Source organism: Oratosquilla oratoria, chromosome 31 (genome assembly GCF_046742065.1).
Source record: "Oratosquilla oratoria isolate Oo_2021 chromosome 31, ASM4674206v1, whole genome shotgun sequence".
Classification (NCBI taxonomy): domain Eukaryota; kingdom Metazoa; phylum Arthropoda; class Malacostraca; order Stomatopoda; family Squillidae; genus Oratosquilla; species Oratosquilla oratoria.
Genome location: NC_134807.1, coordinates 10,046,484 through 10,061,483, shown reverse-complemented (window position 1 = coordinate 10,061,483; position 15,000 = coordinate 10,046,484). Strand labels below are relative to the sequence as shown.

Below are 15,000 nucleotides of genomic sequence, written 5' to 3'. Positions count from 1 at the left end.
GTGTGTGTGTGTGTGTAAGGTCACAACATTACCCATAAATCGGTCCTATCTGAGCTCTGAGCTCCCGTCCGGGAGGGCAATAACTGTCGATCACGAGTCCAACACGTGATCCAAGACCATGGTGAATCACACACACACACACTCACAGAAACACATACGCATACACACGTACACGCACACAATCACACGCACACACACACACACACACACACACAAAAAGAATCAACGTGTGTCAGAGATGTAAGAAAAAGAAAAAAAAAAAAAAAATAAAAAAAAAAAAAAAAAAAAAAAAAAAAAAAAAAAAAAAAAAAAAAGAAAAAAAAAAAAAAAAAAAAAAAAAATGAAAAAACAGTCTCATCCTAACATTAGGGTTATCATGCCGCCGAGATGAACTTCTCCCCTCTTTCCCCCCCCACTTTCCCCCTCTTTTCCCCTCACTCCAAAACGAGCCCTCCCCCTCCTCCTCCCCCGCCCAGCTTCCAGGCACCCACCCCCCGTTTCTCCCTCTCTCCCCTTACCTACTCTCCTTACCGCCTTCCCTTTCTCCTCCTCCTTCCCTGGGTCTTCCTTACCCTCTTCCCTTTCCTTTTCCTCTTTTTTCCTCTTCCCTATTTCCTATTCCTCCTTATATCCTCTTTATTCTTCTTCTTTATCTTCTTCCTCTTGCCTATTGCCCCACTTCCCTTTATTCTGTTTTTCCTCTTTCTTCTCTTACCTATACTTTCCTTTACTTTCCTAATTTTCTTTATTTTTCCTTTTACCTTTCCTTTCCTTTTCCTATTGTGTTCTCTTCTTCCTCTCATCTCCCATTACCTTCCTATCATTTTCCTATTTACCCTCCTTTCCTAACCCCTTCCTCCCTTCTCTTTCCTTCCTTCTCTTTCCATCGTTCTTTACCTTTCCTTTTCCTATGGTAATTCGATTTTTTTCCTTTTGACCCTTGCCCTCCTTCTAACCTTTTACTCTTTCTATTACAATTACCATTACCGTTACCAGTTCCCATTGCCATTGTTATGTAATACCAGTAATTATTCTATTTTTCTGCATGAGGGGACGGGGGGGGGGTCACCGATGAAGTGAAGCGGTCTTGCTGTGGATGTGCTGTGTCTTGCTGCATTGTTTTTTACCCAGGGACAGGATGCAGGTATGACCCGTCATCCACGAGGAGCTAAGATGAGCCGGTGAGACGGAGGAAAGGGTTGTGGAGGGGAGTGGAGTGGAGTGGAGTGGAGTGGGAGTGGCTACGTGCCTTTTGATTTGGCTACCTCCCTTACAAGGGGGTAAAACCCTTGGCGTGTGTATGTATATATATATATATATATATATATATATATATATATATATATATATATATATATATATATATATATAAATAAAAGTAATGTTACCATAACCATTACCATAGGAAATACCATTACCGTGATATTTCCGCTAGAATTACCATTACTATTAACGTGTAATTACCATTACTTCTAGAATTACCATTAATGTGGAATGATCATTACTTCTATAATTATCATTACCGCTACCATTACTTTTACAATTACCATTATAACTATTACTACAATTATCTACCGATATTACTATTACCATTGGCATTACCCATACCATCACACCTAATATAATGATCATTACCAGTAACCATACTATTAATATCACCATTATTACTCCCATTACCAATACTATTACTATTACCATCAATACCAATTACTAGCAATGTTACCCATACCATAATTACCATTACCTTTCCCACCATTAGAACCAATTAGCAATTACTACCACCGTTACGCATACCATAACTTCTATTACCATTACCATAATTGGTACTAATTACTATTATCATTACCCGCACCATAATTACCAGTTACCGTTACCGTAACAAGAACCATCATTACCGTTACTGGTAACCCTTAGCAGTTACCTAAACCATCATTACCATATCCAGTTATTGTTACCATTACTATTACCGTTACCTGTGTCATAATCATCAGTTACCATTACCGTTGCACGAACAATAATTAACAATACCAGTTACCCGAATCATTATCATCACCAGTTACTATTACCATAATTACCAGTCACCGTCATACAAACCATCATTACCGTTACCAGTTACCCTAGCCACCATTATCATCACCAGTCACTATTACCGTTACCTGTGCCACAATTATCAGTTACCTTTTACACGAACCATCATTACCGTTACCAGTTACCCTAACCACCGTTTTCATTACCGTTACCTGTGCCATAATTACCATTACCTGTTACGCGAACCATCATTACCGTTACCAGTTACCCTAACCACCATTACCCTCACCAGTTACTATTACCGTTACTATGCCACAATTACCAGTTACCTGTACCATAATTACCAGTTACCGTTACACGAACCCTCATTACCTGTGACTATTACCGCTACCTGTGCCACAATTACCAGTTACCCTAACCACCATTACCATCACCAGTCACTATTACCGGTTACCTGTGCCACAATTACCAGTTACCTGTACCATAATTACAAGTTACCGTCACACGAACCCTCATTACCTGTGACTATTACCGCTACCTGTGCCACAATTACCAGTTACCCTAACCACCATTACCAGTTACTATTCCCGGTTACCTGTGCCACAATTACCAGTTACCCGTTACTATTACTCCTCCCTTATCCGCAGGCTCGGCTTCATGACACAAGTTTCCGCGTTGGCGGCTCGTCACCCCTTCTTCTCCCTCTACGGCGACATCGGCAGCAGCTCCATGGGCGTCCCAGGCCTGGGCGGCGTGGGCGTGGGCGTGGGCGTGCCCCTCGCCCACAAGGCCGCCCACTGGTACTCACCTTGGAACCTTCCGCCGCTGGCAGCGCTCGCTTCCTCCCGTGATAAAGATAACGGTGAGTTCTGTGGTTGGTTTCTTGTATGGTCAGGGTTTGGGGTGGGGGTGGGGGGCTCTCCTCTTTCTCCTCCTCTTCTTCCTCCTCCTCCTCCTCCTCTTCTTTCTCCTCCTCCTACTTCTACGCCCCTTCTTTTTTCTCTTCCTCCTCCTCCTCCTTCTCTTCCTCCGCTTCCTATTCCCCTTCCTTCTCCTACTACGCCACTTCCTCTTCCTTTTCCTCCTCCTACGCCTCTTCCTTTTCTTCCTTCTCTCTCCTCCTCCTCCTCCTACACTACTTCCTTCTTCTCCTCCTCCTAATCCTCTTATGCCTCTTCCTTCTCTTCCTCCTCCTATGCCTCTTCTTTCTTCTCCTCCTACGCCTCTTCTTTCTTCTCCTCCTACACCCCTTCCTTCTTCTTGTCCTCCTCGTTGTCCTCCACATCCTATTTCTCTTCCTTCTTGTCCTCTTCCTGTGTCGTCTGTTCCTCCTCCTCCTCCTCCTCCTCCCTTTTCTCCTGCTTCTTCTCCTCCTTGTCCTCTTCCAACTCTTTGTCCTCCTCGTTGTCCTCCACCTCCTATTCATTTTCCTCCTTCTCGTCCTCTTCCTCCTCCTATCACTCCTCTTCCTCTTCCTCCTCTCCCTTGTCCTCCGACTCCTACTCATCTTCCTCCTAATCTTCCTTCTCCTCTCCCTCCTGTTTGGTATAATGTTATCAACAGCTTAATCAAATGTATGCGTAGCAAATTTGAATTTTGTCTCGATGTGTATCTAAAGGACACACTATATTCTTTGTCGATATTTTCAATTTTGGATAAAGGGTCCATATCAATTCCTCATTCTCTCCTGGCTGCCGTCAGGTGATTTTATTCAGGTGTCTATGGCTCCTATGGTAACCAAAGGACATTTATCGCGTGTATATGTACAGTCGCAAGAACAAGTTTCTCGAGACTTTCTGGGATGAAGGACTCGATATATGGTAACAGCAACGACGATGACAACTGTCTTGCAATAACTCGGCATTAAACCTCTTGTTTATGTGCTGTATGTTTTGTTCAGTGTGATTATTAACCTACTACCTGGCATCCTATTTGGGGGTAAGCGTGTTGGTTGTAGGTTCTGTTAAAATGATCAGCCTCGAAGCAAAACAACCCCACCATTCAAAAAAGCTCTAGATAATCGTTTGACAATCATCGTTGAGCCATGAACGATTATCGTTCAACGATTATCGTACCGAGAAAAATCGTACCTTAAGGTACGTTTAGGCGTGCGTATGGGCGTATCATACGTGAGTACAGTATTACGCAAACGTTTGGGCATGAGTGTACCTAAGTACAAACCTCTGCAAGCGTTCAGCTACAGACTCAGATGAGGAGAAGAACGAAAGCAATGAAATGCTAAGTATCAGAGGCTGTCCCTTCGAGGAACTACTCAAGCATCAAGGAGGACCGACGCAGAGCCAAAATCGAACTGGAGACATCCCCTCCCCCACCTCCCCTACCTCCTCCTCCTCCTCCTCCCTCTCTTCCTTCTGAGACCAGTGAGTCGATGTACAAAATCGAGATTACCCTCTTCCCCTGAGAGAGAGAGAGAGAGAGAGAGAGAGATAGGAGACAGGTAAAGAGAAGGGATGAGGGAGAGAGGTGAGTGAGAGGAGGAGAGATAGGAAGAGCAAACAGATCGACTATGAGGTGAACTTGGAAAGTGAGAGGGAGAATGAGGGAGTGAGTGAGAGGTGAGAGGCAGTGTGGCATTTGATTAGAAGAAAGTGGCTATAGCAGGACACGGCCATCATCCCCCCCATGTCCCCCCATCTTCATCTCCCCCCCTTCTCCCCCCCCCCTCGAACACCTGGCCGAAACAGTTCGTGCAAACATCAATTGGAAATTTGTGCATTTTACTTTTGTCCCATTCACAGCCGAGAGTGTCTCAGAGATTCACTTGGCCGGATCCTCCGTTTCACTACCCTTCGTCCCACGTTCCACATCCCTTCGTCCGTGCGCCTGGCCGAGCTCGGCGGCACGCCTGGCGAGCGATCCGTCCAGCCCTCCTGAGCGAAGGTTTATGAGGAAAGGCGACGCTCGGGAGGTCCGCCCTGACTTCAATCAGGAGAAGAGAGCTTCCGTCAAAAGCGAGATAAACTGTCCGCTCTTTACATCTCTCAAATCAGTTTTGTCTGGCGCTACGCTCCTTCAAACGGGGACGTAGTTTTATTGAGATTGGATGGTTAAGGAAAAAGGCTTCTGGCTTTTACGACTTGTAGGACCCACGTAGTAATGGAGGGGAGGAGGAAGAAGAGGAGAAAGAGGAGGAGGAGGAGGAGGAGGAGGGGTCTTCCTCCTCGTCGTCCTCCCAAGGAGTGATGAGATGCACTGCTCGAAGGATGACTGCCTGGTTGGCTGGCCATCTCTTTCTGTTTCTACATATATATATATATATATATATATATATATTTGTGTGTGTGTGTGTGTGTGTGTGTGTGTGTGTGTGTGTGTGTGTGTGTGTGTGTTTACCTATACATATTTACTTCATTGTAAACATAAGGTTTGTAAATCGCATATGGATTTACATTGGGCAACAAAAGCTTCCAAACTATCTTAGGAGTGTATGTACCTGTATGGAAAAATTGCGTGTATATGTGTGTGTGTGTGTGTGTGTGTGTGTGTGTGTGTGTGTGTGTGTGTGTAATTTCTGGTGGCCTTACATCACTGGAATCGCTACTGACAACCCTCCTGGATGTGTGTGTATATATGTATGTATGTGTGTGTGTGTGTGTTTATGTATGTGTGTGTGTGTGTGTGTGTGTGTGTGTGTGTGTGTGTGTGTACAGTAAGAATGCCTGTATATATCATTACCTGTGCATACACAGTCCCCTTTCTAATGAAAATAATTTGATCTATGTATGTTTCTATACACACACACACACACACACACACACACACACACACACACACAAGTAGCGACCTCGCTGAAGCTGGACCAGGATAGGCGGGTGGGCGGGGGGGGGCAGTGGGCGTTTTTCCCGCCCACCCAGGGTCACGTGGGTGACTGAAAGCCACCCGTTTAAAGCCACTTAACTTGACGAGTTCATGTTGTGTCAGGTGCAAAGAAATCTTTTCATTTCTTGGCCGCCTGTGCGAACGACAGACCTCCTCCTCCCCCCCCCCATTGTGCGGGGGGAGAGGGAGGGGACAGTGTGGGGGGGAAACCTAGGGGGGGGTTAGTCCAAGACCTACAGGGTGGCTCAAAAGGCTGGACCCACGGGGGAGAGGGGATGGGAAACTACGGGGTTAGTCCAAGACCTACAGGGTGGCTCAAAAGGTTGGACCCACGGGGGAGAGGAGATGGGAACCTACGGGGTTAGTATAAGATCTACAGGGTGGCTCAAAAGGCTGGACCCACGGGGGAAAGGGGATGGGAAACCTAAGGGGTTAGTAAAATACCTACAGGATGGTTCAAAAGGCTGGACCCACGGGGGAGGAGGGGATGGGAACCTACGGGGTTAGTCCAAGATGTACAGGGTGGTTCAAAAGGCTGGAACCACGGGGGAGAGGGGACGTTAGCTTCAGCTGAAGTTAGGATAGCTCTATAAACTTCAGCTGAAGTCTGAATGGTTGAAGTTGAAATATGGACGCCTTTCAGGCGTTTTAGATGAAATAGGGACAACTTCAGGCACCCCAGCTGGAGTCTTGAAAACTTCAGCTGAAATCTGGACAACTTTCAGACAAACAAGCTGAATTTTGAGGTAGCTGCAGACACTTTAGATGAAATTTGGACAATTTCAGCAGCCTTAGCTGAAGTCTGAACAACTTAAACTGAAACCTGGACAAATTCAGGCACTTTTTTAAGCCTGGACAGCTTCAGACATTTCAACTGAATCCTGGATAACTTCAACGGCTTCAGCTGAACTTTGGACAGCTTTAATTGAAATGTGGACAACTTTCAGGGGTTTCGCTGAAGTTTGAAAATATATTATAAATTCAGCTGAAGTTTGGACATACTTCAAACAATTCAGCTAAAGTTTGGACAGATTCAGAAAATCTAGCTGAAATCTGGAGTTTCAGAAATTTCAACTGAAGTTTGGACAGTTTCTGCTGAAATTTGGCCAGCTTGAGCTGTGATATAGACAACTTTAGGCGTTTAATCTGAATTTTGTGCAGCTTCAGACACTTCAGCTGAAATATGGGCAGTTTCAGGAAATGAAACCTTGAAAGGATTCAGCTGGTTCAACAACTGGGGGGGGGCTTCAGTACCAGCTGAGCAAGTTCGTCATTGTCATCATCATCATCATCACTATCATCATTAATATCATCTTCATCATCATCACTATCACCGCTACCATCGTCATCGTTACCATCACTCACTACCATCATTGTCATCACTATCATCATCATCACTCATACCCGTCGTCGTCATCATCACTATCATTACCACTATCATCACTATCACCATTAACATTATCTGCATCGTCATCACTATCACTGCTATCGTGTCATCACTCACTACCAACATTATCCTCACTATCATCATCACTCATCACGGTCATCGTCATCATCACTATCATTACCATCACTATCATCATCACAATCACCCTCTGAAGCGGCAGCCGGTCTCTTTTCAAAAGACAGGTTTCCTTTCAAACCTGGCACTGTCTCCCCCCCTCTCCCCCTCCCTCCTCCTCCTCCCTCCTCTTCCTCCTCCTCCTCCCTCACGCGTGATTGTCGAACAATGCCCACTTAGGAGAATTAATCCTCATAATGGCCGTCGCACCAGACTCCGATGTCTCCCACTAGATTCCCAACCAATAATAGAAATGACGCGACGTAGGGGGGGCTGGGGGCTGAGGGGGGGGGCTGTTGGAGGCTGTGGGGGCGGCTGTCGGCGGGTGGATGGGGATGGAGTAGGGGTTAGGTGCAGGGGGGGGGGGACCGGGAGTTGAAGTTGTAGAAGGAATTTGGTAGAGTGAAGAGAAGGAAGAGGAGGAAGAGAAGGAAGAGGAGGAAGAAGAGGAAGAGGAGGAAGAGGAAGAAGAGGAGGAGATGGAGGGAAAGGAATAAATGGAGTTGGAGGAAGGAAGAGGAGAGGAGGGAAGGAGGAAGAAGAAGAGGGGGAGGAGAGGAGGTAATGGAGAAGGACGAATGAAGTGTATAGAGTAGAAAGGAAGAGAAGGATAAATGGATGAATAGTTAGGTGGATGGATGGATGGATGAGAGAGAGGAGAAAGGAGAGAGGGAGTAAGGGAGGATGGAAGGAGGGGAAGTTGGGAGGTAAGGAGGAAGGAAGGAAGGAAGGAAGGAAGGAAGGATGAAAGGAAAGAAGGAAGGAAGGAAAGAAGAAAGGGAGGAAGGAAGGAAGGAAGGAAGGTGGGGAGAAAGGGAGGGAGGGAGAGAGGCAGGAGGAGAGGAAGAAAAGGAGGGAGAGGTAGAGATGGATGGAGGGAGGGAGGGAGAGATGGAGGTAAGATCGGGCGAGTTGAAGCGGAAGAGAGAGGAAGGAAAAGAAGGGTCGCTGGATGGATGGATGGAGAAATAGTCGGATGGATGGATGGATGGATGGATGGAGAAATAGTCGGATGGATGGATGGATGGAGAAATAGATGGATGGAGGGACAAATGGATAGATGGATGAAGGAAAAGAGAGGGATAGAGAAGGGCATACGTGTGAGAGAGAGAGAGAGAGAGAGAGAGAGAGAGAGAGAGAGAGAGAGAGAGAGAGAGAGAGAGAGAGAGAGAGAGAGAGAGAGAAAGGGAGAGATAGATAGATAGAGAGAGAGAGCCTGAGCCTGACGGGAACTTGTATATAAAAATAGCTTCACAGACAGGGAGATGAGAGAGTGAGAGTGAGAGTGAGAGAGAGAGGGGGGGGGAACTGCCAGGGAGATGCTGACAGGAACTTATAAATAGAAATAGCTTGGCAGAAAGGGAGATGAGATAGATAGATAGATAGATAGAGAGTGTATGTGTGTGTGTGTGTGAGAGAGAGAGAAAGGAAGAGCTTGAAGGGAACTTATAACTAAAAATAGCTTGGCAGAAAGGGGGATGAGAGAGAGAGAGAGAGAGAGAGAGAGAGAGAGAGAGAGAGAGTGAGAGTTTTCCTGGAATGGAAATACATTTAATGAAAGGACGAAAGGTTTGTCAAGGCAGGTGGAGGAGGAGGAGGAAGAGAAAGAGGAGGAGGAGAGGAGGAAAGGAAGAGAGAGAAGGTGTAGCTCGGGGACAGTCTGGAAGTGTTATTTCGTAAATCGAGATTTGTAAGTCGTGATTCGTAAGTCAAGGTTCGTAAGTCGAAGTTCGTAAGTCGAATCTCGTAAATCGAGGTCCGTAAACCGAGGTTCGTAAGTCGAGGTTCGTAAGTCGACTTTCGTGAGTCAAATTTCTTTTGAAAGGTTCGTAAGTCGAAGTTAGTAAGTCGACATTCGTAAGTCGTGGTTCGTAAGTCAAGTTCCGTAAGTCGAGTTTCGTAAATCGACATTCGTAAATCGTCGTTCGTAAGTCGAGGTTCGTAAGTCGAGGTTCGTATGTCTGAAGTTCGTATTAAAGTATTTTATTCGGTGACGATCTAACGGGGTTAACAATGTGAAGTGCGGGGATTAAGTTAAGCCGAGCAGATTACAGCACTTAAAACGGGGAAGCTGCCGCGGTCATGATGGGGTTTCAAGAGTGATTAGGTCAGATTAAGGTGACGGCACACTAAGCATTTCTCGCTAGCATGCTACTTGCATTTGCTACCTCGTTTGAGTATAAACGACATCGGTTACGATCTTTTGTGTGTGTGTGTGTGTGTGTGTGTGTGTGTGTGTGTGTGTGTGTGTGTGTGTGTGTGTTTATTCAAAATTTCGCATGTCAAATTATTCTTGATTTATATAGTGAAAAGCTGAATGACAATCTATGAGAAGTTAAACCAAGAATACGAATGTTAGACACATTGTTGAGATGTTCTTACGGACGCCTAGAATATTGTAACCAAAGTAGTTTCTACTCAAAAGCAAGTAGCGAAAGCAAGTAGCAAAATCAAGTAGCAAAAGCAAGTAGCATGCTAGCATAACGTGCCACCAGCTTTAGACCCCCGATTGCACAGCCCGTTTACCTAAACGAGGCGAAGAACGGTTCCCTACTCTTAGGGTTGGATGTGGTTGTCTACTTCTATTCGTCTTTTGGTATTTTCAGTATCTGTTGAATCTTAGTTTTTCATTAAAGTATACGAGATCACGAGGAGGTGTAATTCAATATATATAATCTGAGACCTGTTAACCAAAAATTTATCATAAATGTGAATAATTTTTTCGCTTCATGAGAAGTGAGTCAAGTGACCGGGAGGAAGGAGGAAGGGGGGAAGGGGGGAAGGGGGGAGTGGGGGGAAGGGAGAGGGGGGAAATGGGGGGAAGTGGGGGAAGGGAGAGGGGGAAGTGTGGGGAAGGGAGAGGGGGAAGTGGGAGGAAGGGAGAGGGGGGAAGTGGGGGAAGAGAGAGGGGGAAGTGAGGGGAAGGGAGAGGGGGAAGTATGGGGAAGGGAGAGGGGGAAGTATGGGGAAGGGAGAGAGGGAAAGTGGGGGGAAGGGAGAGGGGGAAGTGGGGGGAAGGGAGAGGGGGGAAGTAGGGGGAAGGGAGAGGGAGGAAGTGGGGGGAAGGCAGAGGGGGGAAGTGGGGGGGAAGAGAGAGGGGGAAGAGAGAGGGAGGAAGTGGGGGGAAGGGAGAGGGGGAGAGGAGAGAAGCTTCCACTGTTCTCCAGAAGCTACAGGGCGTGTCTGAAGCCGCTTCAGGATGTTTCAGAAATTGTTTCTCTCGGTCCTGAAAGCGACTACACGTTCTGTCTGATCATGTGGTCTGTCAGTCTGCCTGTCTATATGTCTGTTTGTCTATGCGTCTCCTTTCTTCACACCTCCCCCCCCCTCTGTCTATCTCTTATGTAGCCAATACCTTAGGGAGTTAAGTGACACCCCTATGGACCACAGCAACGTAGCCTCTTCTTTAGACTGAAGATTAATCTCCAGTCAAAGAAGACGACTGATTACTTTGTGTTTCTTTTATCCCTCTGCCTTTCTTGAATCCCTCCTTGACCATCTCTCCGATGCAACAGTCATTGAGGATGGAAGCGGCGGTATTTCCGACAATTTACTCTCTCTATCTCTCTCTCTGTTCCTCTACCTCTCTCTGCACTCCCCCATCTCTCTCTCTTACTCTCTCTGTCTGTCTGTCTCTCTCTTTGTCTCTCTCTCTCTCTCTCTCTCTCTCTCTCTCTCTCTCTCTCTCTATATATATATATATATATATATATATATATATATATCAATCAGTTCCCCTTTCTCTCCCCCTCTCTGTCCCCTTTCCTCTCTCTCTCTCTCTCCCTCTCTCTCTTTTTATTCCCATTTCCCTGTCAAACTCTTCTTTTTCCTTCTCCTCTGTCTCTCTTGTATAAAACGAGCACAAGTACGGCGCACACGTAGAATACAGCTTGAAAGAGAAATAGTAAGAGGGTCGAGGCGCTGAGGGGGGGGGGGGGCAGAGAGCGAGAGAGAGTGAAGTCGGGGATGGGGGGGAGAGGGGGAGAGAGGGGGGAGACCTGAATGAAGACCGTTCGAAGTTTCTGTCAAAAGTGGGGGAGGGTGGGAGTGAAGGGAGGTGATTTTTTTTTTTTTTTTTTTTTTTTTTTTTTTTTTTTTTTTTTTTTTTTTTTTGGTAAAATATCACTCCCACGGGCTTTGTTGGGAGTGATGCTTCACTCCCAAATTAGAAAAAAAACACTCTCCCCCCTCCCTCCCACACCTCCCCCACTTTCGACAGAGTGGGAGTGGGAGGCATTCCGTAGGATTTATGTAAAGAATTCAGAGGCCGAGGGAACTTAAGACCAAGTAAGACTCCTGTAACGAAAGAAGAAGAACCCTTCAAGGGCCAAGTCTCCCTAGACTCCCCCCCACATCTCCCCCCTCTTCCCCCCTTTGGCCCCCTCCCCCCCTCCCCCCACCCTTATCCCTCAGAGGCTTTGCCCGGTACTTCCCCTTGAAAACTTGTCCCGAAGTCTTAGACTGTAGTCGAACAAGATTCCAAACTCGAACTTCCACTGGAGACTTTCCAGGCGAGGAGTCTGTCCTGGAATTGCTTCGGAGACGCAGGGCGCCTGGAGGAGGAGGAGGAGGAGGAAGAAGAAGAAGAAGAAGAAGAAGAAGAAGAAGAAGAAGAAGAAGAAGAAGAAGAAGAAGAAGAAGAAGAAGAAGAAGAAGAAGAAGAAGAAGAAGAAGAAGAAGAAGAAGAAGAAGAAGAAGAAGAAGAAGAAGAAGAAGAAGAAGAAGAAGAAGAAGAAGAAGAAGAAGAAGAAGAAGAAGAAGAAGAAAGAAGAAGAAGAAGAAGAGAAGAAGAAGAAGGTAGGAGATCGAGTCTTAGGTTATAGTCGAACAATATTCCAAACTCGAACTTCCACTGGAGACTTTCCAGGCGAAGAGACTGTCCTGGAATTGCTTCGGAGACGCAGGGCGCCTGGAAGACGGTAGGAGATCGAGCTTCTTGAGGAGAACTGTACTGGCTACCCCCTGGACTACATGGAGATGATGGCCACGGGTCCCAGCTATCTATGAGTTGGCCCTTCCACTCTGGAAAGAATATTACCGACATGATTGTCATTAGGCTGTGTTACACAAGGACAGAAGAACGAAGGAGGCTGCAAGAGACCATAAGGCCTACACTAGACAGTTCCATGTCCATGACCACCTGTCATCCCCATCCATAAAGTTGTCTAACCATCCTGAGGAAACTTCGAAGAATTAATTTTCTCGACTGTGATACACATGACAATGAAGCGACCTCTTTACTGCCAAAGGGGAACTACAAACCTGAATAAAATGACCCGGCGACAGGACAAAAAGGAATATAATTTTCTGGGGAGGGTTGAATCAAAAGGCTGATCAAGGGTTTTTTACCAGTTTTTTAATTCCACATTATAAGGGAGGGGTAGCCGAGTCAGAGGCATGGATCCACTCCCTCCCACCCATTCCACTCCCCTCCGCCAGCCCCTCCCTCTTATCTTAGCTCCTCGTGGATGACGGGTCATCCCTGTATCCTGCCCACTGCCTTGGATCAAAGGCAATGCAGCGAGATACAGTACTACTGCCTTCCTTCTGATAAGATGCTGATAACCACTGAATAAAATCACCTGAAATTAACCATAATAAAGAAAGTAATAGCTCTTCGTACGGAAGTAGTTAATATGCCCACTGCAGGGCCCGACTCTATCCTGAAGTGAGCTTATTGCAAGCGCCCCTCTCACAAGGAGTCGGTTGACCCCCTCCATACCAAACGGTCCTTTACCTTTTATTCTGGCTGTCGTCAGGCGATTTTATTCATCTGCGTGTCATCCCCATTGTTAACTAATAGAGGTATTCAATTGGATCAAGGACTCTAACAAAGGTGATGCAAGGCAAGGTCGTAGTAATAGGTTGAAATTGGACAAATTCGGGTGAGGAAAATAGGCAAGAACTGGTTTACCACTTGGGTAGTTAAGGAATGTAATAAACTTAGTAACCATGATGTAGTGAGCTACGAAACAATTGGTTGTTACAAAGGATTACAAAGGCGGAGCATGCCGACAGGAGACCTTTTGGTCCATATCTAGGTCGGATGCGAAAAAAAAATCATGATAATAATAAATTCATCAATAAAAACTATGATAATGTAAATAACAAATAAAATACATAAATAAATGCATAGGTATAGTTAAATAATAATAACTATAAGAGAAGAGGAGGCAGCTTTATGGATAGGCGGTATTGGACATGAAACTGTATTGTGTTGGCCTTATGGTCTCTTGCAGTCTTCTCCATTCTCATGCTCTTATGATGACAACCTCTCTCTCAAATTACCCTTCCTGTCGCCAGGCGATTTTATTCATCCTTGTGACACCCCCTCCCCCCCCCTTCTTGGAGACAAAATCGGAGGGGGGGACTTCAAAGATGTTGATTTTTTAAGACACTTCCACAGTTCAAATATCTAAAACCAGCTCGAATTTCATATAAAAAAATGTAAACAATAAAAAACAATCAAAAACAAATATATAACAATAATAATTATAATAGCAAAAAAAAAAATAATAATAATAAGAGTAATAGTAATGATAATGCAATACTACTACTACTACTACTACTAATAGTAATAAAAACAATAATACTAATAATAATAATAATAATAATAATAATAATGATAATAATAATAATAATAATAATAATAATAGCAATAGTAATAATGATAATAATGGTAATAATGATAGTATTAATAATAATACCAATAACATGAACAAAAACTCAATGCATTCCAAGAGAAAGAAGACTATCTCTTGCTCTGGAGCCGAAGCCTGGAAATCATCCGTTTGATTACGTAAATTATTTTAATTACAAAACGTAAATACAGAGATACAATTGCTATTACAATTTCTCAGGGAAACAGAACTTCTCAAGGGGAATAAATATACGAAAAATGGGTTTTATAGCTTTAGGATTAGGTTATATAACTGCTTGACTAAACGCGCTCGCACACACACACACACACACACACACACACACACACACACACACACACACACACACACTCTCGCGGACACACACATACACACACAGATACACACACGTACGCACACACACACACATGTACAAACACACACACACGTTCACGCACACACATACACACACACACACACACACACACATACGCACACACACACACACATTTAGAAACAGCATACATAAAGACAAGGGTAGACTAAGTGTGTGCATTAATACACTGAAGATGACGCCCTCTACAATACGCACACACACACTTGTCCCCTTGGTAACAAGTGAAGCTCTGCAAAGTATACACACACACACACACACACACACACACACACACACACTCACACACACGCACACACATGCACACGCATTGACAAACTGAACATGAACGCATGTACATTCACACATACGCATACACATACATCCGTACATACATATACATACATATACATACATGTATACATACATTCACACACAGGCATATATGAACACAGACACACACAATGCTTGCTGATGAAGTGGTTAGCATCACGACCTCTCACGCAGGAGGTCCGAGATGGAACCCCCGCTCACGACGTGTAAGCTCCACCAGCTCTACA

The 15,000-nt window shown here is 45.2% G+C and overlaps 1 protein-coding gene across 1 annotated transcript in view; it reads left to right on the top strand.

Annotated features, from left to right (window-relative positions):
• Window positions 1-15,000, top strand: part of LOC143041432 (uncharacterized) — a 98,586-nt gene that overhangs the window by 49,927 nt on the left and 33,659 nt on the right. Inside the window, exon 2 of the mRNA XM_076213295.1 lies at window positions 2,676-2,890. Coding sequence (XP_076069410.1) covers window positions 2,676-2,890 — 215 coding nt within the window. The remainder of the gene's footprint in view (window positions 1-2,675; window positions 2,891-15,000) is intronic.